The 27,580-nt window shown below is 38.4% G+C and overlaps 2 protein-coding genes across 5 annotated transcripts in view; both read right to left on the minus strand.

Annotated features, from left to right (window-relative positions):
- Positions 1-2,423: 2,423 nt before the first annotated feature.
- Positions 2,424-6,214, minus strand: si:ch211-195b15.8 (probable dual specificity protein phosphatase DDB_G0281963). Of its 2 annotated transcripts, none has more exons than XM_052139354.1 (5): positions 5,918-6,214; positions 5,465-5,604; positions 5,115-5,274; positions 4,759-4,882; positions 2,424-3,901 (listed from the first exon to the last, which is right to left on the minus strand). In XM_052139354.1, the coding sequence occupies exons 2-5, from the start codon at positions 5,555-5,557 to the stop codon at positions 2,818-2,820; spliced, it is 1,461 nt and encodes a 486-aa protein (XP_051995314.1). In that variant the 5' UTR covers positions 5,558-5,604; positions 5,918-6,214; the 3' UTR covers positions 2,424-2,817. The 2 variants fall into 2 exon arrangements, with proteins under 2 accessions (XP_051995314.1, XP_051995313.1); XM_052139353.1 differs by having other exon boundaries at positions 5,782-6,214.
- A 518-nt stretch (positions 6,215-6,732) lies between these two features.
- The window catches only part of ap2a1 (adaptor related protein complex 2 subunit alpha 1), a 38,406-nt gene continuing 17,558 nt past the window's right edge, over positions 6,733-27,580 (minus strand). Inside the window, exons 5-22 of one of the 3 annotated variants that reach the window (XM_052139295.1) lie at positions 25,783-25,884; positions 23,538-23,797; positions 23,132-23,300; positions 22,844-22,981; positions 22,279-22,461; positions 20,504-20,601; positions 20,088-20,319; positions 19,790-19,978; positions 19,017-19,150; positions 18,597-18,659; positions 18,083-18,151; positions 12,810-12,892; positions 11,543-11,633; positions 11,270-11,392; positions 11,059-11,175; positions 10,870-10,939; positions 9,604-9,738; positions 6,733-8,743 (exon numbers count right to left, since the gene is read on the minus strand). In XM_052139295.1, coding sequence (XP_051995255.1) covers positions 8,666-8,743; positions 9,604-9,738; positions 10,870-10,939; positions 11,059-11,175; positions 11,270-11,392; positions 11,543-11,633; positions 12,810-12,892; positions 18,083-18,151; positions 18,597-18,659; positions 19,017-19,150; positions 19,790-19,978; positions 20,088-20,319; positions 20,504-20,601; positions 22,279-22,461; positions 22,844-22,981; positions 23,132-23,300; positions 23,538-23,797; positions 25,783-25,884 — 2,334 coding nt within the window. In that variant the 3' untranslated portion in view covers positions 6,733-8,665. The remainder of the gene's footprint in view (positions 8,744-9,603; positions 9,739-10,869; positions 10,940-11,058; positions 11,176-11,269; positions 11,393-11,542; positions 11,634-12,809; positions 12,893-18,082; positions 18,152-18,596; positions 18,660-19,016; positions 19,151-19,789; positions 19,979-20,087; positions 20,320-20,503; positions 20,602-22,278; positions 22,462-22,843; positions 22,982-23,131; positions 23,301-23,537; positions 23,798-25,782; positions 25,885-27,580) is intronic. The other 2 variants (XM_052139296.1, XM_052139297.1) reach the window with 2 other exon arrangements.

The following is a 27,580-nucleotide window of genomic DNA, read 5'->3' on the forward strand; positions in this document are numbered from 1 at the left end:
TGCAGCACTGAGGTCGAGTAGTACCAGTACTGATAATTTGCCTGTATCAGTATTTAAGCGATACAGGCAAATTGAATGCAATTGAATGGTGACCAGAACCTTGAAGCCCCAAAAAGCACATAAAGCAAGCATAAACATTCTAATGAACATAAACAGACTCCAGTGGTTTAATCCATATCTTCTGAAGTGATCCTGTTGGTTTTGGGCGAGAACAGACCAAAATAAAACTTATTTTCACTGTACATCTTGCCATTGCAGTCTCTAAGCACAATCATGATTTCATGCATGAATACACTACATGGGACTATAGGAATTGTAATCAAGCTTGAAATCATGATTGCCAAGGAGACTGTTGTTAAGATGTACAGTGAAAAAGGAGTTACATTTTGGATCACTTCAAAAGACATGGATTAAACCACTGGAGTCTGTTTATGTTCATTAGAATGTTTAATGTAGACTTTATATGCCTTTTGGAGCTTCAAAGGCCTGATCACCATTCACTTGCATTGTATGGACCTACAGAGCTGAGACGATCTTCTGAAAATCTAAATTTGTGTTAAGCAGAGGAAAGAAAGGATGGCATGAGAGTGAGTAAATTATGAGAGTATTCCCATTTTTGGGTGAACTATACCTTTAAGTCTTTTTTTGTTGATTTTCTAGATTTTGGCAGCTGGTTTTAACAAATTAATTTCAATATATTCACATTAACCCTTTTATTTATAAGGGTTAGTACATTGCCTGGCCAGAAAGAAAGAAAGAAAAAATGCCTGGCCAAAAAAAAAGTCACTGTTTGGATTTAAATAAGCAGATATTTAAGAGCCTAGGATTGGATCATTGGATCAATTGCAGTGATTAATATGTTTCAGCTAGCAACAATTCTTTTAACTGTAGCTTCTTATTTCTTAAACAACAATGTTGGAAGACATATTCCGTGGTCGTAGAAAAGATAGTACTGTGTTTCAGAAGGGACAAATTGTTGTCCTGCATCAAGCAAAGAAAAAACAAAGATTGCTGAAATCACTGGAATTGGAATTGTTAAAAACTGTCCAATGCATTATTACAACCTGGAAGTATAGTGGTAAACCAAGAGAAATGTGTTTGGATCTGGATTGCTTCTATTGATCAGGTCAAGGCTCAGCAATATTATGCTGCAATAAAATGAAGTCAGCTGACAACCTGAATGTACTATGATCAGGTGATCCCAAAAAATGGATTTCTCTTCCCTGACGGCATGGGCATATTCCAAGACGACAGTACCAAGATTCTGATTTCGTATAAAATCAGGCTCAAATTGTGAGAGTGGTTCAGGGAGCACAAGGAATCATTTTCACACATGAATTGGCCACCACAGAGTCCTGACCTTTAACCCCATTGAAAGTCTTTGGGATGTGCTGGAGAAGACTTTACAGAGTGTTTAGACTCTCCTGTCATCAATCTCGGCCAAATATTTCCATCTGGATGGAAATAAATGTTGTGACTTTCCATAAGGTTGTCGAAACAATGCCACAACGAATGTGCTCCGTAATCAAAGCTAAAGGCAGTCTAACTAAATATTAGAGTGTGCAACTTTTTTTGTCCAGGCAGTGTATAAATAAAAGGCATCAATGTAAGGGTTTTAGATTAATTAGTGTCATAAAGAACCTTTTTACGAGTGGACTCTTTGGGAAGAGTTCTTTTTAGTACCTGAAAAGTTTCTTTGTGGCACTAAGAAAAAAAAAAATCTTTAAATAATCTCACTTAAAAGGTTATTTTATGGCATTGCTGCAAAACACCCTTATTGTTTCTTCCAGGCATCTTTATTTTTAAGAGTGAATTGCACAGGGCCCAGAGAGTATTGGCTACCACCCCTGGCAATTTAATTCGCAAGTTCGAATCCAGGGTGTGCTGAGTGAATTCAGCCAGGTCTCCTAGGCAACCAAATTGGCCCGGTTGCTAGGGAAGGTAGAGTAACATGGAGTAACCTCCTCATGAACCTAGTGGTTCTCGCTCTCAATGGGGTGCATGGTAAGTTGTGTATGGATCGCAGAGAGTAGCATGAGCCTCCACATGCGGAGTCTCCACGGTGTCATGCACAACGAACCACATGATAAGATGTGCAGATTGAGGGTCTAGGAAGCAGAGGCAACTGAGACTTGTCCGCCTCCCGGATTGAAGTAACCACACCACCATGAGGACTTACTGAGTAGTGGGAACTGGGCATTCCAAACTGGGAGAAAAAAAAGAGTGAATTGCATTTGAACAGGTCCTCAAATTCCACACAAGCTAGACATCTTTATTTATATCACAAGATTGTTGTGCAGATTTTGTTTGACAGGATGTTGAATTGATTTATAATAAATTGGTAATAAAATGTTCTTTGTCTATTAAACATTTCAGTACAATTTCAATAGTTAAAGTAGGCAAAAATGAAATACAAAGACAGAGTAAAATAGTCTTTAATGAACACTGTATTCAGTACAAGCTATATATTGTTAAAATTCCATCCACAAAATACCCCTTTATAAATAAAAATTATCAGTGTATGTCAATAAATAAATTTACAGGCAGGCAGAACAAAATAACAGAACAAAATGCATGTCTTTCTGCAGATATTTCAGTCATTTATACATATGTCTTCTTCACAGTCAGGAGCTGTCCAATAGTCTTGAATGAACATGCACATTCACACACTTATACATATGCTTTTGCATCCATAATGTCCTCTTCGTCATTTAAGATCCCTCCTGTAGTAAAGAAGAGTTCTTATGCCTTGCTGAAGAGTTCTTGCTTACACCTGTATCTTTAAATAGCGCAATTTTCATACCACCAGTCCCTACCTCAACATCTGCACGGCAAAGCAGCCTGTCCCACTTTAATGCGTGGACCAAATAAGACCCCAAGCAGCATGCGTTCTCCCCAGTCCAGTATTTTCTTGACTGTTAGACTGACAGGAGACAGGGGGCTCTGGTTTCCATCCATACCCTCCACAGCCTCTACGCCACCAGTAACCTCCTTCTCTAAAAGCTCTGGTGGGGAAGTGGCGATACCACATGGTCCCTGGATCTGCCTCTGTGAACTTGTGCTTGAATTGTCTGCAGGGTTCGGCAGGTTTGTTTTTGTTCTTTGTTGCTCCTCCTTTGCTCTGCTAAAAGAGGGGTTGGGGTTGTCGTAGTTTAGTTTACTCTTCTTTTTATGTGCTCTTGAGCAGCTGTGTTTGGCTGAAGCCTCCTTGCGGGTTAACCTGCTTACACTGCCCAATCTATCTGACTCCCCAGTCTGAGATCCTGTTGAACTGCATATCGTGCTCTGCTTCAGATTACTACTGTTTACTGTTGACCCCTTCTGGTGAGTCTGAGGATCTGCAATCACTGGTGTTAGGGAAAGAGTAAGGTTTTTGCGTTTCTCTGCGAGAGAAATGCGGCTGGATGGAATTTGTAGAAAAGTAGGCTTAGGTGGGTTTAGCTTTGGTGCATCCTGTAGTGTCTGAGATGTGATGTTGACTGGTCTTTGTACCTCTACAGGATTTGTGTGGAGAGTAAGAGCTCCAAGCTTGCCAGAAAGAGATAAGTTAAACTCTGGCTTCTTCACCTCATAGTGTTGGCCTTGGCTCTGATTATTTTCCATTTGGTTGTTTTTGTTCTCACATTGTACATTTACTTTGGAATCCTCAGTACACCCATTAATTATACAGTTGTTGTCCATGCTGTTTTGAAGGTTCAAGTTAGTTAACAGTGACACTGTGGAGCTGCTATTGATTTTGTCATTAGTGGGTTGTATGCAGTTATCCAAAGTTTTGACTGACTCCTGTGCGTGAAGGTTTGTGTTGTTATTATTCATCAAAAATAGTGTTCCCTGGAAAAGCTGCAGCTGGCCAAGAAAGTTGAAGTTAGGTGAAATTGTAGGTCTGCGTACTTTCACAAACCTAAAGTAATGAATTGACAGGTACAATTCAGTTATTTGCTCAAACAAAGCAACCATATTTCTCATAAATAAATAAAATCAATTAATTTAAAGGGTTAGTTCACCCAAAAATAATTTACTCACTCATATGCCATCCCAGATGTGTATGACTTTCTTCAGCTCTGTAGGTCCATACAATGCAAGTGAATGGTGACCAGACATTTGAAGCTTCAAAAAGGAGATAAAGTCAGCATAATCCTTATAACTCCAGTGGTTTAATTCATGTCTTCTGAAGTGATCCAGTTGGTTTTGGGTGAGAACCGACAAAAATATAATTTATTTTTCACTGTACATATTGCCATGTCAGACTCTAGGCACAACCATGATTTTAAGCATGATTACACCAGATGGCGCTATAGGAAGTGTAATGGAGCTTAATATCATGATCGCCCAAGAGACTGGTGAGAAACAAGATGTAAAGTGAAAAAGGAGTTACATTTTGGACTGTTCTCGCCCAAAACTAACTGGATCACTTCATAAGACATGGATTAAATCACTGGAAATGTATGGATTACATTTATGCTGACTTTATCTCCTTTTTGGAGCCTTTGGAGTTCTGGTCACCATTCACTTGCATTGTATGGACCTACAGAGTTGAGATATTCTTATATAAACCTTTGTGTTCAGCAGAAGAAAGAAAGTCATACACATCTGGGATGGCAGGAGGAGAGAATTTTCATTTTTGGGTGAAATAATCCATTAACCATCTCACGTACAAATAACGTCACAAATTCCATATGCCTGGCTCGTTCTATTTTTAATGCAAAATCTCACTACTTATTAAACAGGAAATGTAGGTAGAAGCAAAACAAACATTACCTGTATGCATGGTCCAGATCCATTTTCAGACTATACATAACATAGGCCACAGCGAGCGCTGGAGACCGAGAGATTCCTGCCGCACAGTGGACCAGGACTGAGCAGCCAAGTGACATGGCCCCATCTGAAAGAGTTCATTAGTTTTAATTCCAATTAATATATACCATAAAGTCTATTTTAGAGCATGTGGTGTGCAATATAATGACATTTTTTCACATTAGCTACAGAAAACTGTGGTGAAGTACGTGACAGGCACTTCCATTGTCTTTCTAGTCATTAAAGCTAGTTTTAATGATTTCATGCAATTGAGATGCAAATATAAGATGATGCAAGCAGTGGGATTCCGGGTCCCTCACCAATGAAGTGCAACGCCTGAGGAATCCAAGGAAGCAAATCATCCCGAAGGGAGTCGTCTATTGGGATACGGAGGTACTGGGACTGAGGTAGAAATGAAGGCTGAGGACAACATCGGCTCACGCTTAGCACGTATGATATGCCTCGGTCAGATAAACTATCCTGTGGGTATAATCAAATGTTTAATGATGAGAAAACAAGAGACATTATGAACGTATTACGCCAATAGAGCGAACTATTTTAAAACTGGTGTATAAAGCAAAGATTATTTTAAGATGACATGCTGAGCATTATTGTACTGTTATGTCATATATACCGTCCTTAAAAGATCGTTAGAGAACTGAAAAGATACCTGCGTTACGTCAGTCTCTGCACCAAGGTAGAGATGCGGCAGGATACGCGACAACGGTGGCTGCTCGGACTGACTACCCCTGTAGTAAACCATCTCTTGTTTTTTGTCTTTGATAAATCTGATTAATCCGAAAATTGAACCTAGGAATAATGGAAATAAACAGAAGAACATTGTTTTAGATTATGACGCAATGAACAGTCAAAGACCATATCTTCCAAATAGAATACTCCAAAAATACTTTTGTTTTGATGAACAGTAATCACAATGTCAATAAACAAGTTAGGCTTAATCACAATAAACTAAAAGATAATACTCACCAGCACTGTCAAATTAAATGGAGTGCGCAGGAAATCAAAAAATGTTGAGAAAGTCCAACAAAGCTTGTGGACGAATATGTAAATAGCACAAAAGAAAGCGAATAACGCGTGTACTGTACAATTATAATCTGCTTACTTTATAGTTTCGTTATCGCTCTCTCCAAAGTTGTCTCTCCCGTATTCCTCTCCGTCCTGTCTGCGCATCTAACATCATTTGTTGTTGTATGTCAATACCTGCGCGAGGGAGGAAAAAGATGAGGTCATCCCGTTTCCAGAAGCTAAGAATAGTACAATTGTATGTGATGTCATTTTCAGCCAATCGGCGCTCAGGGCTGCACTTTGACGCGCGCGCGGGCACGCTCTATTTATTCGCCATCATCAAATTGCCTGGAAGACCTCGGCATTTTTATTGCGATTAACTGTTTTCATTCAACGACTCTTTGTCTCTGTTGACATTTTAAAAAGCACATCGTTTCGCTTTAATCAGTCAATCGAGTCTTTCCTATCTTTCTATCTGTTTTTGTAAACAAACCCTGCATCGCGCGCGAACAATATTTCTCTCGTAAACAAAATTCATTATTCAAAACGCTTAGTTCAGTGGTCCACATTACATCATAATTACATGGATTTTGCGCATAGAACTAAGCAGTTTGGCTCTATTTTAAACAATCTTACACGATGCCCTTTACTTTCTATTTTAATGTTGCCATGCACATTTCTCAGATCATTCCACAGCTTGCAGCTGCATAATAGATCACGATGCAGGGGTGCCTTACTTAAAATTAAATTCGATTTATTAAACACTATTATTAATGCTAACACAAAACTACTTGTATAGTTGTTTTGCATTTGTTTTTATTATGCACATGCAACTTTTAACAGTGTGCTCAGAAATAATACCCTAGTTTGTTAATCTCCAAGCCCAAAAAAAAAAACAATGAAAACACCTGGTTCGAGCATATGGCATAATTTTACTTTCACATTATTCAGTACAGAGTAAATTGAATCTAACACAGGTATCTGACAGGTTGAACAGCGATACACTGGGGCTGCATTAGCTTGCTGATACTGCATAGACACACACACACGCCATGACTGTGACTTTATAATCAACTACAATGACAATGTCCTCAGTACGGCATCTCTGCATTGAGGGAAGCATGACCCCTTTTGAACTAATATGACAATGTTCCATAATTTTTTTTTTTTTTTTTACATGGATCAGCACACAGAATACAACGCACATTCACTCGCCACACAATGCTGACCAAAATCGTTATGATCCCTGTATGTGATTGACAGTTGGCAGATGCTTTGGTCCAGTGCCGCAGCCCTCGTTCTCTAAGCCTAAGAATGCATGGGTATTTGTGTGTACAACTGTGTGCATGTGACAAATCTTGCACAACTTTTCACAAACCAAGTGCTTTTCCAGTTTTTATCGCTGTGCAAAAAAAAACAAAAGCAAATATGGGTCATCAGGGGTGGCCAGTCACCACTCAACAGATCAAAGTAAATTGTGTGACATGTAAGGAATTTCAGTCAATAACTGTACTGGAGGATGGACAGATGAGGTCAAAAGTCATCCAGATGTATTTTTCTTTAAATTTATCAAAAAAAAAGAGACATGTAAATGAAGATCCATTGCTGTTGCACTCTTCACGTGCAGACGCACACACTGATGGACCTGACCTTATCTCTGCTTAACTTCCTCATTTTAGAATTTCCTACCACCTTGTTTAACACCGTACAACTATCCTGGAACATTATGCCCAATTCACTCATAGTACAGAATGGAATGTCCAAAAGAAGAGCAAAAACATTAGACCATTTAAGAAAGCATACAAACACAGACAATATACCACTATCAAAAACAACAAAGAGACATACAAATGCAACCATGAAGGTTATCATTTACATGGTTTTATATATATATATATATATATGTATGTATATATATATATATATATATATATATATATATATTTTTTATATATAGAGATTTGTTTTTCAATAAACATTGTGTCAGGTACGGGGTTAGGACAAGTACTGAATACATAGGACAAGAACAGGAAAAGGGGTTAGGATTATAAAAGCCTTTCCTCGCAAAGCCTCTTAAAGTGCACTGGCCATTTCTACGTCAGAAGGACCATGGTGGCATAAATTGGAAATGCTTGTAGGGTACTGGTGAAATATATTTTTATTTTGCTATGTACACCAATGGCTCTGGATCAGACAGATTTTAGTGGAGGAAAACGAGAGACAAAGGGATGGGGGGGTTAGTGATTCTGGCCTCTTTAAAAGAAGTGTCATTACTTTAGTGTATTGAGATTGTATTTTTCTGTCCTGCTAACGGACTTGCCCAGTCCACTTAACTGGCTAATAGGGAATGTTCCAAAGAAACAGCTAATGTGCAGTCTAACAAGTGTTGGGAGTAGCTAAAGGTTGAAACTTAATGGATAAAACAGCAGAGAAGGAAGACTTCCTCCACTTCCATCTTTTTCTTTACTTTTCTTTCTATCCCCCAACCCATAACACAAACCAGCTGTCAACACAAGCACAGGAGTTTATCGTTTAACAGGCAGGACAGAGAACAAAACTATCACCATGACTCTTTCACACTTGTACGAAAAAACACGCACGCACATCCTTTCACTCTATTGCTCACACACAGTTAAACACCAATAAAAACAAGAAGGGCAGCGCTGATGATAACAGTAATAATAATCATTATCAGAAGGACAGTAATATGGCTGCCAGCGGCTGACAGCTACTTTTTCCCTTATGCATGAATGTTTTTGTAGAATTTTTATTCTGGGGTCTTTCAGGTGGAACGCTGGTCTGGTCTTGGTGTCGGTTCTAGATAGTGCTGGTCTCGGCTCACTGTCTAGAACTGTTCTGCCAGCAGCTCGCAAAGACGGTTGGAGACAGTGTCCTTACTGCTGCGCAGAGTCAACCGGTACATCTAAGAAAGAGCACAGATAGTGTTACAAAGCGCACATGCACACACAGACCAGATAAATGAGAAAGACAAGTTAAAGAGATAGTTTACCCAAAAACATAAATTCTGTCATTATTTGCTCACCCTCATGTTATTCCAAACCTTAATGACTTTCATTCTTCGGAGTCCCACAAAAGGAAATGTTAAGCAGAATGACAGCTGTCAGTCTAACATTCTGCCTAACATTTCCTTTTTATCTTCCACGGAAGAAAGTCAAGGGTTTGGAACATGACGTTGAAAAATGTAAATGTTCATTTTTGCGTGGACCATCCCTTTAAATCTGCAGATAGACACCCATTCTACAATCCGAATGTGTGTCTAATCCTTACCGTCAATACTAAATGTAAACTTACACAATGATTAAAGGAACTCTATGATAAAACACAGATACAAAAAGAAGGACTATGAAACCCCAGTCACACCAAATTAACTGGGTTCTACTACCAGGCATTGAACAAAGCACAAAAAGGGGGAGGGAGGTATTTTAGGATAAGAGTGTGGTGGCAGGATGAATGCGTTACCTGCTCCCCAGACTTGAGTTGCATCAGCAGGCACAGAGACACACAGACAACAGTAAGACGCAATAAAAGTGACTTGGAGACTGACGTAGAGTCTGTAAGATTGGGGACAGTGCTCTGTATGTTGATCTTTATTACGAGTCGCCACCACCAGTGTTGCAACAGCATATAATTCAAGCCTTGCTTCCAGCAGCCTTAGCCTTTTGATAATTGATGCATTTCTTTCCTTTTCTATATGTGTGAAGTAAGTTTTAGTTTGACGTGTCCAATGGATATGAGTGTAGATAATTCAGTGAATGTTCATACCTGAGCCTGTGTATTGGGCTCGAGTCTTAGCAGAGATCCAACTTGCTGGGCCTTGGTTTGGATCACTCCGGCACACACAAAGTTCTCTGGGTTCGGATCCACATTCTCCAGGAGAGCCATGCCCAATCCCAGCAACTACCAAACATGAAAGACAGAGGTGAGAATGAAAGAAAAGTGGCAATTTAAAAACAAGGGATGTGTGAGACTAGTCGACTAAACGGTTCTGATGCTGCTAGTCAACACATACCAGTCTGTCAATATTTTTTACGTTTGGCTTCATATTTTTATGCTGCACTTAAATTACTATCATGTTTGTTAAATGTTAAATATAATATATTTATATTATAATACAATTATAATAAGGTTATCTGGAGCAGATGTATACAAAGTTCTATTTGACCTAAAGCCACGCATGCTTCTTCCCTCTCACTTGCGACGCACACAGAAAAACATCATTTCACAAGATGACCAAAGTAGCTATAGAACTCACTTTGGTGGTGGTTTTGACTTTCTGAAATGTTGGCTTGCAAATTACTCTGGATGTTTTCACATTTGAGTCTTCTTTAAATCTGTGCATTCTTGCATGCGCAGCTTTTCCCTCATAGATATGTCTTACCTGTTAATTATTTTCAACAATGTCCTGATATGTCCTGTTTTAATATGTTCAGTAACATAGTGAAATCCCTTTAGAACAGGCTATTAGGTTTGCTCTATTTGTTCGTTCCATTGTTTTCAATAAATATGCCTGTATTTGCTAATGTTGATTAAGTGAACGCATGTCATGTTCTATTTTTAATGTACAATGATCATAATGCAAGGCAAGCACTTCACAGATAAATGCCCATTTTCAGCTGAATTTAGTGTCAAATGTGGCTTTTAGGAATAGATTAAGTATTTTAAATGGGTTGCATAAACACGTTTTTTGACTTTTTTTTTTGACTTTTTAGACTAGTCGACTCCAAAATGTTTGTTTGAACGTCAGGGAAATTAATCATCAATTTTAAATAAATTCATGCCATTCTCGGTGAACTTCTGGCTACAAATTACACTTTCTACCTTACACTTATTATTTGAGAGGATTAAAAATGCACCACTTGCAGAGTTAAACAAAGAAATGAGGTCAAGTGACAATAATAAAGCATATTACTGTTTGAAATGTTTATAATTTCATAATGCCTACAAACTATAAAAAAAAATATATTAACTGATATAAAGTCTACGCTGCACAGTATGCAGTAGGCTAGAATTCCAGGTTGAGTTTCCTACCTTAGCTTTGAGTATTTCTGGGTCCATAGCAAGGTTGGACTTGAAGATCTTCTGCGCTTCTTGCTGTGGCCTGTGATGGAGGAATATTACATTTTGGAAATATAGAAAATCCCTCATTACCAAAACAATAATGTACACAGTAATTTTACTCATGTATATACACACACACACACACACACACACACTTACTGGCTAAGCTGTTTCCAGCGCTGAAAGAAGTCGTGTGATGCCATCTCTGTGGGCTGGAAGAATTTATTTATGGTAACAGGCAGCTTGAGTGTGAGGTTCTGGAGAGCTCCACCATACCTGAGACAGCATATCAGCTATGTCAATTTCAGAGTGAACACCGCATACCCAGCATTGCCCATGTTTAGAGTATGTAAGTGTGTGCGTCCGTCACCTGAACTTGATGTTGAGGAGTGGTGCATCACTAAAGTCAGTCAGACACTCGATGTTGATGACCTGCTGCACCTGAGCACCTCCTTCTATGAGAGGCTCCACTGGTTTAGTCTGAACATTTAGCTGTGGGATCAGTCAAGGAGCTAACTCAAACCAACACACAGAAAAAACCACATGACAAAACACTTAATTCACTCTCATTTATTAGATGTATATATGACAATATGCATTAAGAGTAAGAATGATTTGTTTGCATGTATAGAGGTAAAGGATATGAGACTGTAGCTCTCCTGGACAGGTCACTGTGGTGGTGAAGGTTACAAACTGCACTGATGTCTTATTGCCATAGAACAGATACATTCGCCCTGCAAGGATGGGTAACATACATGCATTGAAATAATAAATCACATATTAATACATCTCTTTCAGGTTTTTATCATGTTAATGCAACAGGGTAAAATGCCTACATTGAAACCACTCCTATAAATGCAGGTTAAAATAAAATAAACTTGATGACAGAGTCCAGAATTCAGCTGACACACATTGCTCAACGTTTTAGAATAACAGTAAAGTCCCCGTGAACTATGAAACATGGAAGCTACAATAGAAGTATGGAATTATGTACTGTTTATTATATAATTACATATTGCTCAAGTGCTTATTAAAAATTATTTCAATAAATTAAAACAAAGATAAAAAAAAAAAAAAGTATGTTTTAGTTTATTCGAAGTAGCCACCTGTTGTCTAGACTGCAGATCTGCATACTCTAGGTATTCTCTCAACCAACTTTGTGTTATCCACCTGGGATGCTTCTTAAACCATAGTGGTCGACCAATATATCACCGAGGCAGATAAATTGGCTGATATTTGGCATTTTTTAATTATCGCAGTTCGTGAAAATCCAAACAGGAGATTCAGCTATTTAAAACTGTCAGAAGATTGCTGCTTGCACGAGTGCAACCATAAAGTAAAAGCGCTACATGTGCGCTATGAGTAAAAGAGATATTCACTATGCACTGTATGCAATTAGTTCGATTCTGTCTTTTGTGAGAAAATGCAATTATTAATGTGCACATGCCATCCATGGTTGCTGGACTAGAGTAAATATAGTGCTAAATAATTGTATGGTTATGTTATACTATATTAAATTGTGTGAGATATAGATATATCTATATCTATATCTATATATCTCTATCTATCTATGCCAATACCCTGCTCGCTGAATCAGCCATTAAAAACCCATATCGATCGACCACTGTTAAACAGTATTGAAGGTGTTCCCATGTGTGCTAGGCAATTGTTTGCTTCTTTCCCTTTACTATCTGGTATAACTCATCAATTAAAGTTTTAGTTCTGTAAAGAAATTCAAACATAGGTACAATTTATATTTGTTTTCAAAACTTATTTCAAGCATTAACCTTTAGATCAAGAGGATTTTAAGATCACGAGAAACAAATTCAGTCAAAAGTTCAAACTTTTGACTGTTAATGATTACTTCCAGATGATGCAATTACAATTTTGCAGATGTTTTGCTGACTCACCCAGGTTCTGGCGATATTCAGACTTTATGCCTATCTGTAGCAGTTGATTCTCAAACAGAACTCCATTGTTCTTACAAACAAACCTGAGGGCAAGAGACAAGAGTGTGTGTGAGGCAGAGAAACATGCATGATCAACAAAGTCTAAATGAGTTTGATCATAAGCAATCCCATCATTGGCCAGATATCAATGGAATTAGTTTTAGAATGGTGCATTCATGTGTTGTCATAATCAATCAAAAACACAAGTTGGCCACTGGAGCAACACAAAAAAAACATTGCTACTCAAGTTGTAACATCCTACATGGCAGACAAAAGTATGTTTTTTGCTGATGGTTAAAGGACTTAATATTTATGTATGGCATATCAAATATATGTAATTACCATTAGCAATAAAGGAATTATCAGTATATCTGTCCATGCATTAGCAGGATACACTTAGTTTCAATCCATGCTAAGGAACATTAGAAAAATTTAGCTATTAGAATTCACACTAACAATGCAGATAAAGCAAAGCACACTAATGTTGAAAATAGGACAATCTGATCACGGATCACGTTAATGCAGCATAAAACATTGTGTTAAAAGGAAGGGTGGTGGTTGGAAGAGACAAACATGACTGGGGAGACAGTGATGCAAAGCCTAATGCTCTGCCGACTGCCATGTCATGGACTGAGACTCGTGTAATGTAAAAATAAGGTAGTTGTTAAGACACTTGCCCGTTACATTACCCGATCCCGTCCATCACATCTTTTCTATCCCATCATTTCCTGCCAACCTTCTACTATGCCCATAAATAAGATTGGCAAAAAGGGATTCAGCTTCTATCAGTGTAGGGCTGCAACTAACGATTATTTTGATAATCGACTTATCTAACAATTATTATAACATTTATTCAACAATTCGGGAGATTATTGCAACGATTATCTCTTAGCCGACTATTCAGCTAGTGCCCCAAATTAAAAGGATGTATTAAACGTGCTTCCTAACAATATAGTGGACAAAATCATCTTTTTTGTAAACACCTCTAAATGACATTCACTGAATTAAATGAAAAACATTTTTTAAAGTTTAATTCAGTAAATAATTAAATGCAAAAAATCATATCAAGTGTCTCGTTTTCCATTTAAAATAGTAAAATTTACTTGATAAGCAACATAGAAGATATTTAGACTTGCTTTAAGAGAATGTATCTTATAAGTGTATTTTGTATATAAGTGTATTTTTTACTTGGTTATACTTCTGCGAGTGCGGTAAAGACAAAATATATTTATATTCAAGATCTATTCTCTAAAAGCAAGTTTAAACATCTTATATCCTGCTTCTCAGGCCTAGTCCACACTAATACATTTTCGCATGAAAACGCATCTTTTTCTCTCCGTTCTGGCCTTACGTTCACACTGAGACGGCGTTTTTGTCCATGAAAACTGAGCTTTTAAAAAAGCACTCCAAAGTGGATAAATTTGAAAACGGGGTTTTCGCATGGTAGTGTGGACTGTGAAAAAAGATGCTTTGGAAAATGATGACGCATTTTTAGTCATGTGATCAATCCAACCAAAACGATCAAGATGGTGGCCTGCGTTATAGCGGCACTGTTGTGCCTGATACTCACTTTGACAGCATTGTTAAAAAATAAATGTCACTTTGTACAACCTTCACATTGAATTCCTTCAAAAGGCGAAGGGAAGTTTACTCGGAATTGGTGTTCGGCGACGGAACATGAGGACAATTGAGTTTGACCGTACACGCAGTGGGGATTTTCTGCATGTGCAGTGACACGATTTAAGCATTTTCATACATTTCAGTGTGGACGAGCAACTTTTGGAAAATGCTTGAAAACGTTAGTGTGGACCGAGAGCTTTTTGAAATGAAAAAAAAAAAAAAAAAAACAGTTTTCAAATGTATCCGGATTAATGTTGACGTAGCCTCATGTAATGCATCTTTTTTTAAAGGATTTTTATATATTTCTAAATATTTGTATTTTTCATATTATATTCAACATTCTCAATTTTTTTCTTCTGCAGTATAGTTGCTGAAGTAAATGTACATTGTTTTAAAAGGAGTTTAAGATATTTATATTGGAAAACAAGCCAAAACTAAATCAAACTTATTTTGTTGCAGTGTATAATGGGGTGAAGAGCCCCTCACCTTTTTGTTCACTTCAATCCATCTTTAACTCACAAAAAATAAATTCTCTTAATAAAGCTGCATATTACTAATTTTCTTCACAATAAGAAAGGCACAGTGACACATATATTATGAGTCAATAGGTCGTGAGCCATCACGTTATAATCTAGCTGCAGCAAGTGCGTGCAATCGAGGGACGAGCATTCCTGCGACCAGTGTTGCCAAATTGGAGACTTTGTTGCTTGTGACTTTTTGACCCCCTTAGCGAGTAAAAGAGCCATCTCGCAACTACCGACAATGAGAGACTATTGTAGTCTACTTTAGCGACATTCTTCCACATCTGACGACACAAAAAACATCAGCTCTATCGTGAATGATGTCTCTGTGTTCTAGCACCCCCCTGTGTTTCAATTAATATGACTGACCTGCATGCTATCAGAAGTGTGCATACAGATGTTCAACGAGCTTATGTATTGAATCTCAACCTCAATTCACGTGCATGCTCTCCATTTAGAAAAGGAAGGTCAGCTTACAGCGATAGAAGTGCATTGAGAATTTATCTAGCCGGGCGGTAGAGAGAGAATGGAATGGATATGAAACCCTGATCTATAATAACGTATAGAAGTGAAATGAACAGATGAGGTGTTACTGTCAAAAAGTCATTGTGACACACAGTAACACTGGCACAAGTAATAAACACTGATAGTTCAGCATCACACAAAATGTATATATATATATATATATATATATATATAAAAAATGAAGGAAAAAAAGATACATTACATATATCCAAAACAGCTCCAAAAGAGGCATTATAAAATGTATAAACAAATAAATAAATCACCAATACTACACCACTGCCTACCCCTGGATGCTATTGCTAGGATAATTTTGGACTTTGTCATTGTTCAATAATGCAGTTTAAATTAGGGCTGCAGCTGCACAATTAATAAAAAACCTAATCATGATTACGGCTGCCACGATTATGTAATAGTGAAAACTGACGATTTACAGCATTAAAATTAAGTCTGCTCCCGTTGCGTAAATGGTTTCTATTTACAACATGTTTTTGCAGCGGTTGAGTATTCGAACCAATCGCTAACATGTCCGTTGAGCTATGATTTCAATGCAATGGCCAATCAGAGCCACTAAGATTAGTCACCTGACACTTGAAAAGAATCTGTAGAACAAGAGCGAAAAGCACTTTGTAATTATTTTGGATTCATTGCATATTGCACCGCTTGCTTTGAACGTAGATGTTAAATACACTGCAAATGAGCAAAACGACAAAATTAAACGATCCTGTTCTAGTCAAGGCACAGACGCAGTGTAACTAACTGATTTATTATGCTGATTAGACAGTTTTTTTAAATGAGAGCATTCACGAGTGTGCAAAACATTGTGCGGAGCGTCACTGAGCTCGCGTTGAAATGAAGATTTCAATCAGAGTAAACCTGCAGTGAGTGACCGCAGTCATTGTAATGGGAGAGTTTGTCGCATTGCTCGATTTCTGTGTACAATCTGATTAAAAATGTAATAACAGTTTTGTTTTGTAATGTTAATAAGTAGGCCAATGTGAATTTGATTTGCACAAAATAGCAATAAAGTAATTTGGCTTAAATGTTCCAAGTGTGTTTTGGAGGTGTGGCCAACAAAGAATATGGCATGAAAAGCATATTGTTATTGCGTCTTCTCTTATAAGACCCATTTGCCATGCAGCTGGTATTGGTATCCATTTAAAATGTTTTTTATATGCCTTACCATAACAAACATTATTACAATATAAAACACAATAAAATGCTTGAAAATGGAGCGTAGCTCGTAACCACCATTGAAATCTGCTACTCTGAAGAACCGCACGGTTGCTTATTTTGTGATATCATGGTAATTCAAATTTTTAATCGACATTTATAATCATGATTACATTATCAAGAGCAATAATCGACCATTATGATTTTTGCTATAATCGTGCAGCCCTAGGTTAAATACAAAAATTATTTAAAAAAAATCAAAAATAGAAATCACCCACTGCCTGAATGTTTGAGAAGTTCACTTAGTGATAGCCCAATGGTTAGTAGTTAAATACTAATTGTTAAATCATTAGTTCAATAATAATAAAAAAAAAAACCTATGGTTCTAAACCTTTATAGAATTGCCGTAGCTCTTAACGCCAATTAATTTACATATGTAAATTTGACGTCTTACATAATAAATTATGTCATCATGTGATTTAGCTCATTTTAGCGACATTTCAGCGAGCCTTTGGTGACTTCCCATGAGAAATAATTGCCATTAATGCCCGCGACAGATTGTGAATCAGCCGGGTGCAGTTTCAGTCTCTTCCCCTTATATCGAGACACAATCTCTTCCAATCAGATCGGGACCATTTCACTGATTGGTTCGAGCTAACAGAAAGGCTACGGTAACTCAGATAACCACCCTGTACAATTGTACATCTCAGAATGCACAACACATCAAACCTTGATGCAGATGGGCTAAAACAGCAGAAGCCCACGTCAGGTTCCATTTCTGTCAGCCAAGAACAGAAAGCGGAGGCTGCAGTGGGCACAGGGGCTCACCAAACCTGAACAGTTAAAGACTGGAAAACATATCCTGATTAAGTTTGATTACTGCTGAGGCACACAGATGGTAGGCCCACAGCAACCTCAGCTTTCTGTTCTTGGTTGACACAAGTGGAACCCAAAACAGATTTTTCCCCATTCTGATGGTTTATGTGAACATTAACGGAAGCTCCTGACCCATATATGTGTGATTTCATGCATTGAACTGCTGCCACATGATTGGCTGATAATCATATGAATATGTAGGTGTAGCATCCATTTGAATTATTTTACTAGTTGAACCTGTTTAATACGGACACTTAAAATAGAGGGTGAATAGCAGTTATTTTACACACTTTTCCTTAAGAAAACAATCTAAGATTAACAGTAAATATTAGACAGTAAACATTTTTTTTTTAAAAAGAAAAAAAAAAAAAAAAGATTGGTCCATCAGATCTACATTTTGGTTTATACGTATTTGTCCATTATTTGTCATTTATTCAGCATTCTGAGAAACTGCCGGTGATGGTGCTGGGAGATGATCGGGTGAGAGAGTGAAAACAGTGAAGTGGGTGAGTGAGCTCTTACTTGTTGAGCAGTTCGTTTGACTCGGGCAGAGGAGCAGGATCTTCAGTGACCGCAGAAGGGGGAGCAGAGCTGAGACACCAAAAGCAAGGGATGCAAAGAGAGAAGAGCGACCCCAGGAGATGTAAAGAGGGGTGAAAAGTGTTAAGCGTGAAAAGGCAAAGATGGTTAAAACGGATTAAGGATGTTAGGAACAGCAGTGAACCAGTAAAAATAAGAAAGTGCAGAGTGAAGCCAAAGGAGGGAAGCAAAACAGAGGAGAGAAAAAGAAAAAAGGCAGAGGTTAGTATTAGCATTAAATATCGCAGCCAAATAATCAAGCACCAATGTTAGCAATTCATATTGCCACCACACAACACTGTTTAAAAATATAAATTACTCCAAATTCACAAACAGCACAGAGCACATTTTCACAACATCTATAAAGAACCAAGAAAATTAAGTGTTTATATGTTGACTTGACTGCCAATATGTTGTTGTAGTATATAGACACTGTAGTCTACCACTGGCCCCTTACTCAGAGTCACCAGGACCCTCAGCCAATAGGGAGTCAGAGCATTCAGTGGGAGGTTCCAGATCTCTGCCATCGTCCAATGAAAAGCAAGGACGTGAGACACACAGACATTCACGCATACACACAAACATGTGCGCATACACACCAAAATGAGAGATGAAAAGGGGAGGGAAAAGAGAGAAAAAGAAGAAAGAAAAGAGAAAGACAGGTCACATACACAGCAAGGTAAAAGACACAAGATTACACAAACACAAAGAGGAACACAAAAAACGAGTGATAGAAAGTGAAACGATACAAGAGCCGAAAGCCTGACAGACAGATACAACCTCTGAGCATCAGGATATGTTAAAATATTAGTGTTCTTCACTGCAGTTAATTAACGTGACTAAAAACAGGATGATAATCAACAAGATCCTTATTTACCTTAGGAAGCCATCATCATTGATGCCTGCCTCTGAGAAAACATCAACCAATAAGCTGCCTGCACTGGGAGCACCGGTGGCAACCGTAGGAGCTGTGCGGAGCCCCAGAAGGTCAGCAGACGGAGATGGAGTTGACTGAGAAAGAGAAACATTTTTGTTTATATGAAATTAAAGTGTTCACATACAAGGCAAAATTGTTTTTCAACAATACAAAAAAAAAACATGTAAAAAAGTATCATATGCATGTTCAATGAAAAGCGTTTGCACTATCCCACTAAACAACCAAACAAATTTAAAATTTCAATCTGGGATGTCAATGTCATTGCCACTTTGAAAAAAGCACCCACAATTGGCTGGTAGAGTGTAATGATCTCATACCCTGTGTTATGCTTATTTCTAATATATTAAGTATATATTATATGATAATGTACAGTATAATACATTCATTATGGCCCTGTAATGAGTCATTATGATGGAGAAATGTGAGGTCCTGAGTGTATACTGGTGTTTAACTATAAACAAGAAATGTGGACATTATTTTGAATTTGTGAAAATATATCGACCCTTTGTTTCTTTCGATGGTCTGAAAAGGGTTTCAGAAAGTTCTAAGTAATTAATAATGTGATTACATTTTCAATGAAGTAATAAGTAATCCAATTACAATTTTAGATACATTTTTAGTAATTTGTAGTGGATTGCAATTTTTAAGTAACTTCCCCAACACTGGTTGTGAGTGAATGTGTGGGTTAGGAGTGGCATGTTTTTGTGTCTCACAGCATTAGATCCAGCCAGGACAGAGCTGTCTCCTCCTCTCTCTCCCCCTCCGTTGAGTTCTCCTCCCTCTCTTTTTCCCTCTTCTAGTTCATTCACAGACACAGCTCCTGGTCCTTTCTTCTTTTTCAGCTTGGCCAGGATGGATGATTCTCTCTCTGGGAATGGCGGCATCTCCTCCAGCACTGTGGCCTAAACACACACAGAAAGATACGGTTACACGTGATCACACAATTGAATGGTTCCACACATATCAAAGACAGTGCATGTAAAGGGTGTGAGAAAATGCATGTGATCTCACCAATACGTCAGTGCTGGCGATGGAGGAAAGTTTGAGATACTCAACAGCTCTCTGCTGAAGCTCTACATCGCTGTTCCTGATCTGGCTGTCAGAGCGTAGCACTTCCTGAATGGTGCTTTTTGTCTCCGGGAACAGATTAATGAATTTAATATAGGCAGAAAGCAGCAGGGCACGAGTGGGAACTGAACACAGGTGAAACTTAGAGTGGAGAAGGTTAAACTGAACCAGAGGACTAGTAAGATCGAAGGGCACATATGGGATGAATAGCAAGGGGTAATATGACAGAAATGTCAGATCATAGCCAAGATAGAGAGGGGGGAAAAAAGAGAAAAAGACAAGAAATAAAAAGGACATCATTAATATAGTATCAAGATTAAAATATCTAAAACCCCAACTCTAATGTAATGAACACTCACCTGGAACGAGGATCTCCGGCAATAAGGTTACCGAACTCTCCCAAGATGTAACCTCCAACTTTTACCATATTCTCATGACATGCTGGAGCCTGCAAAGCCTGTGGTAATTAAAAGATAAAGAAAGCATTAAACACAGTTTGCAAAACACATTGAAGGCAAAACAACAGTTAATTTCCCACCACTACGGTTCATAATCTACAGACAATAAATAAAGTATTGAATTAAATTATTCAGTTAGTTACACTGACTACATTTGCACGGACACTAGAAAGCAGCTTATTCCGAGAAAGCGGTGTTCCAGTTTACATACACTTTTTAGCGGCATACACTTTACTCCAGTATACACGTGGCCAAGTTAACAGCTTTCTCCACAGCAACATAATCTCCCGGAACACTTGTGTAAGTAACAAACATGGGCTCCAAGGAAGACGTCACAATTTTATTCCCTGTTGATTCACTTTATTTCAAGAGTTGCAGCTGTTATTGAAACCTTAACTTTTTCTTGCAAATTCCACTGCAATAGTGGGGTTTCCATTTTACGTAAAACTCCAGGATTCCCCCAATGTATGAGCGCCTATACGGGAATGTTAGGGGCAGTCGAAATTTTCCCCAGAAGCTTGCCGGTCTCTACACAGGAACCGATTATGTCTCGGGGGGTGGGGGGTGGGTATGGGGGGTTGTCATCACCAGGTAGCTTTGCAAACAACAGTATGACTCACTCTGATTTTTAAAACAGCTGTTAAATAAAAAGCTGAAAGGGAAAAAATAGAAAGTAAAAAAAAATTAATTTTGAAGAAACTAAAAAAAGATCGATATTGAAGTACAAGATGGATTGTGAATCGTTTTATAATCTAATATTTATCCTTTGAATTGTAATCGAATCATGAGGCCAGTGAAGATTCACACCTCTATTTTGATGCACCCTTAATGTGCATTTTGGACCATCAAAAAAAGTACATTAACGTGCATTGTTTAAAGGAGGATGCCTGAAATGAAATCCTAAAAATTAAATTCTTTTTCGATGAAGAAAGAAACTCTGATAAATCTTGGATGGCCTGAGAGTGAGTAAATTGTCAACAAATTTTCATTTTTGGGTGAATTATTCCTTTAAACCAGGTTCTCTGGGAGAAACCAGTTTGTGTTAAACCACTTTCTCTTAATCCCTTAAACAGCATATGGAAATTGGCATTCCTGTTCACATGACGTTTCGGAATGTCGCTTACTGCAAAAACCCTGGAATAAACAATTTTCTTAAGTGCATGTAAAAGTGGTTATTAAAACAATAATAAGCCAATTATTTATATATTTTGTAAAAAAAATTAAAAATGTTTAAAACATAGACGAAGTAAATCCTATCATCAAGTGGCATAGGCATGCATGGTTCTATAGGGAAGCACGGACTGCATCTTGCATAGAAACTTATTAGCCATTATTTTCTCTTTCTACATTGACATTTTACTGGTGACAGTGGCATTTGTTTTGGTAACATTGTTTTGTTGCCATACTGAAAGTCATCTACTTGACATGTTTTTTCTTGCTTATTTAATTGCACATGGCTCTAAAATAATTCAAGTAGCAAATAGTAGATAACGTTGCTTTGATATTGTGATATTTGGATTAAGTTACTGATTAGTCTTTTAGTAAACAGTTAGTGATTTGAAATTCAATACATTTTCAAAGTAAATATAATTTCTGAGTTCCGGTAATGATGGTGGAAATCGATTTTCTGGACCTTTGGACAAGTAGTAATGGTTGAAATATCTGGTATTACTTACTTCAAAGACTGTCTTGGCTGCATATCCCTGTACATCATCACGATTGATGACAATCTGGATTACACGATACCACACTTCTTCACTGACGTAATCCCCAGCAATGCGGATGAGGTTCAGAATGGTGTCCACATACCAGGAGTAGTCTACTGCGTATTTCTCTGCCAGGATGGCCACCTTCAACACCTATATCACAGCAGTCAAAATTTATCACAGTGACCTGTGACTGGAATGATACAGAGATCAATGGATTTTCTCTCAGCAGGATTCACACATTCTGACCAATCAAATTCAATTATCTTTCCAGTCGTTTATGGGTACTACAAGATTTTTTTAAAACATTCAAATTCAGAACAAATCACTAACGAATCATTCAGACCAATTTCTGAACAATTTAGATAAATTAATTTATAAAAGAATTAACTTAAATGAACGATTCACAACAAATCTGACATCACTATAGCTTTGAGCATGTTTTACACTATAACTTTTATAGGCCTTGAATTATTTTTTTTATTCCCTGACATTTCCATATTCTCCATTACTGTGAGAACAGAAACACACACACCATCTCCTCTCTGATGGAGTAGTCAGCTGTCTCCAGGTAACTCAACATCTCGGCGACAATCTGCTTGGCGTTGCTGCGGTCGCACATGGCATAGAGTAGGTCTGCAGCTCTCTGGCGCACACTGACATCCCTCTCAGTCTGCCAGCCGAAACAATTGAATAAATGGTTATAAAATGTCAATAATCACAAATAAAAAAAGTGAGGGATAGATCTGCTGTATATGAGCAGTTTTATATTTTGCAAATAAATTAAGCTTGTCTCTCAAGATTGCAGAATCTCTGCATTTACCTTCAGGGCATTGATGACGGTCTCTATGTGTGTTTTGACAGCCTCATGGGAAAACTCTGAGCTGGCAAGGGTGCACATGCTTTCCAGGGCCAGGTAGCGCAGGTTAGTCTCTCTGTGCTGTAAGAACTGCCCCAGCTGATTGCACGCACGGACAAGAAGATTCGGCTCACTGTAAAGAAAGAGTCAAAGAACTAAGATCAGCACTAAAACCACTAGAAAGTCATACCAGGTCAATCCAACTCAAACACCATACATTAATATCAATTTCAAAGCAAACAAGAGGTGGGCAGCTAGATTATGTGTGAAAGTGTAGTTTTTACTAATGCAGGAATGCTTGTTTGTTGCATCATAAGACCAAAAAAGCAATACAGATTTTTCACAAAATTGTTGAATGAGCTGTGTGCACCTGTCATAGTGAATAATGAGTGAAATGGCTTCAAACAGGATGGCATTCTTGGCATTGGAGTGCTGAACCTTCTTGGACTTGGGTGGCTCTTGGGCTTTGTTGAGGATGGTCTCCAGACACTCCACCAGCCGTCCCTTCACAGCGCCATCCTCAGGTGGTGGGTAGCACTGCAGCAGTCGCAGCAGCTTGCAAGAAAGCCAAGGAGCTGGAACGAAGTAATAAGTGTAGTCCTGCAAGTCAGTAGAGGCTGAGGACACAATCTGAAAAGGAAAAAGTCACATGAGACTAGAGCTGCAAAAAGGTATAAAATGCACACTTCAAGAAATTTCCATAGAATAATTGTGCGTGCACTTCTCCGGAGTGTTGCGCATTGTCTGTGCCCTGGACAGAAAGTCACGGTGTGCTGTGCTGGAGCTTGTTGCTGTGATGATTCAGACCGCATGGTTTCACCAAAATTTAAAAGAAGGCCCATCTTTGAAACAATTTCGTATTGTCATCACTGAATTTCAAATTTTGTGAAAAGTCACGTTATACATGATCATTATCGATCACTGTTTTCATGATCAATCATTGCTGTCAAGTCAGAATACTCATTCCACTCCCGTAAATGCATAAACCTACCTAATCTGGAAAATGTGTCTATAGGCTACGGAGTCTACAGGTCCTTCTCAAAAAATTAGCATATTGTGATAAAGGTCATTATTTTCCATAATGTAATGATAAAAATTAAACTTTCATATATTTTAGATTCATTGCACACCAACTGAAATATTTCAGGTCTTTTATTGTTTTAATACTGATGATTTTGGCATACAGCTCATGAAAACCCAAAATTCCTATCTCAAAAAATTAGCATATCATGAAAAGGGTCTCTAAACGAGCTATTAACCTAATCATCTGAATCAACTAATTAACTCTAAACACCTGCAAAAGATTCCTGAGGCTTTTAAAAACTCCCAGCCTGTTTCATTACTCAAAACCGCAATCATGGGTAAGACTGCCGACCTGACTGCTGTCCAGAAGGCCATCATTGACACCCTCAAGCAAGATGGTAAGACACAGAAAGAAATTTCTGAACAAATAGGCTGTTCCCAGAGTGTTGTATCAAGGCACCTCAGTGGGAAGTCTGTGGGAAAGAAAAAGTGTGGCAAAAAACGCTGCACAACGAGAAGAGGTGACCGGACCCTGAGGAAGATTGTGGAGAAGGACCGATTCCAAACCTTGGGGGACCTGCAGAAGCAGTGGACTGAGTCTGGTGTAGAAACATCCCCGCATTCCCCAGGTCAAGCCACTTTTGAACCAGAAACGGCGGCAGAAGCGCCTGACCTGGGCTACAGAGAAGCAGCACTGGACTGTTGCTCAGTGGTCCAAAGTACTTTTTTCGGATGAAAGCAAATTTTGCATGTCATTCGGAAATCAAGGTGCCAGAGTCTGGAGGAAGACTGGGGAGAAGGAAATGCCAAAATGTCTGAAGTTCAGTGTCAAGTACCCACAGTCAGTGATGGTCTGGGGTGCCATGTCAGCTGCTGGTGTTGGTCCACTGTGTTTTATCAAGGGCAGTGTCAATGCAGCTAGCTATCAGGAGATTTTGGAGCACTTCATGCTTCCATCTGCTGAAAAGCTTTATGGAGATGAAGATTTCATCAGCACGACCTGGCACCTGCTCACAGTGCCAAAACCACTGGTAAATGGTTTACTGACCATGGTATTACTGTGCTCAATTGACCAGCCAACTCTCCTGACCGGAACCCCATAGAGAATCTGTGGGATATTGTGAAGAGAAAGTTGAGAGACGCAAGACCCAACACTCTGGATGAGCTTAAGGCTGCTATCGAAGCATCCTGGGCCTCCATAACACCTCAGCAGTGCCACAGGCTGATTGCCTCCATGCCACGCCGCATTGAAGCAGTCATTTCTGCAAAAGGATTCCCGACCAAGTATTGAGTGCATAACTGAACATAATTATTTGAAGGTTGACTTTTTTTTGGTATTTAAAACACTTCTTTTATTGGTCGGATGAAATATGCTAATTTATTGAGATAGGAATTTGGGGTTTTCATGAGCTGTATGCCAAAATCATCAGTATTAAAACAATAAAAGACCTGAAATATTTCAGTTGGTGTGCAATGAATCTAAAATATATGAAAGTTTAATTTTTATCATTACATTATGGAAAATAATGACCTTTCTCACAATATGCTAATTTTTTGAGAAGGACCTGTATATCATACACATACAGACTCACCCTGCTGAGACGAGACACAGCAAGTGACACACAGGTCTTGAACTCATCTGGGTTCTTCTGGCTGAGACAGGTGATCAGGGAGATTGCAGCAGTAACCACACCCTAAAAGAAGAGAGTTCAGAAATATTACCTGGCAATAACCACACTGAAACCAGCTGTCCTTTAACTGACATTTTCAATAGAAAAATGTCAGTACATAAAATGTGCATAATTTTGTGTCATTTACATATACATTTAGTCATTTAGCAGTATTTATCCAAAGTGACTTACAAATGAGGAACATGGCAAGCAATTTGTCATACAAAGTACAATTTCCTGATATTGTCTATCATTGTCTGTTCACAATCGGCATCGGGTTCTTTGTAAGACATCCTCAATATCCGATTACATTGTCCTATCGCACAGCCCTAGTGAAATCAAGAGTGGAGTGACATGAGCCCTTTTTGGCCGATTGAACACCAGACGTGCTGCTACTTTCCGGACCATCTGGATTGGCTTAATTGTGTTAGCTGGGAGGACAGCCAACAAAGCATTACAGTAGTCCAGTCTTGAAATGACCAGAGCTTGGACCTGAAGCTGTGCAGTATATTCAGACAGAAAAGGTAAAGTTTTCCTTATGTTATTTTCCTAAAGTTATAAAGAGCAAATCTACAATGGGCAGTAGATGAGATGTGTGCTGTAAAATTAAGCTGGTCGTGTACCACTCCCAGGTTCCAAGATGTTCTAGTTGGTGTTAATTTAGATGAACCATGGTGTATAATGATGTTGTGGTCAACAGATGGGTTGGTCTTGGCAAGGTTGAGCTGAAGGCCGAAATGTCAGAGAGGCAGGCAGAGATACGAGCTGAGACAGTAGGGTAATCAGGTTGGAACAACAGGTAGAGCTGCATATCAAATGCATAGCAGTGGTAGGAAAAGACATTTGCCTCAATGATCGGTCCAAGTGATGTTGTGTACATCGAGAAGAGGAGGGGTCCAAGCACTGATCCTTGAGGAACACCCATGGTCAGCAGGTGTGACTTGGATACCTCTTCTCATCAGGAGACCTTGAAAGATCTGCCAATGAGGTATGACTCAAACCATCCAAACACAGTACCTGTGATGCCCAGGTCATAAAGTGTGGACAGGAGGATCTTGCGGTTCAGTGTGTCGAAAGCAGCCGACAAGTCGAGGAGGAAGAGGACGGATGATTTGGAGTTAGCTCACGCCAGTCGCAGGGCTTCAGCTACTGATAAGGTGTCAGTCTCTGTTGAGTGTCTTTTTTGAAGCCAATGTGTTATATCGACAGTCCTATCAATCTAAACAATAACAATTATTTCTACTCTCAATTGAAGTACCAAGTGTTTTCTTCAGGGGGCAGTTAACCCTAGTTTGAAACTTCACATCTAGAGATCCCAGAGTTCCGATTTGAGCTCCATCAAGCTCATCTTGTGTTGTCTACTGTCGGTGAGTGTGGTTTGTTCTGAATTATTACTTTTATAATATATATATTTAGAATGGTTTAAATATAACTATTCATAATTATGTAATCATTACTTATTAAATTATTGTTATTTGAGGGGCTTTCTAAGCAAATATTTATATATGTGAATAATTGTGATTAATTCAATTAATTAACCGGCATACCATGTAACACGTTAGTGTAGGCCGATTGATTATATAAATAAAACACCCAAAAATTTCACGCAATTAATCATGCCCCCAACCTGTAATTAAATTCCATAATAAGGAACGTTCCTACCTTCAGAGCAATTTAAGCTTGATGTACCACCTTGATGCAGTTTGGGGCAGTCAGTGCT

Source organism: Xyrauchen texanus, chromosome 12 (assembly GCF_025860055.1).
Source record: "Xyrauchen texanus isolate HMW12.3.18 chromosome 12, RBS_HiC_50CHRs, whole genome shotgun sequence".
Classification (NCBI taxonomy): Eukaryota; Metazoa; Chordata; class Actinopteri; order Cypriniformes; family Catostomidae; genus Xyrauchen; species Xyrauchen texanus.

Excerpts from the sequence above, each read along its gene's own strand:
- si:ch211-195b15.8 (XM_052139354.1), bottom strand. The coding sequence starts at position 5,557 with ATGGTTTACTACAGGGGTAGTCAGTCCGAGCAGCCACCGTTGTCGCGT. Across the intron at positions 4,883-5,114 it reads TCAGGCGTTGCACTTCATTG|ATGGGGCCATGTCACTTGGC; the intron begins GTGAGGGACCCG and ends GAACTCTTTCAG. Across the intron at positions 3,902-4,758 it reads GATCTGGACCATGCATACAG|GTTTGTGAAAGTACGCAGAC; the intron begins GTAATGTTTGTT and ends TCATTACTTTAG.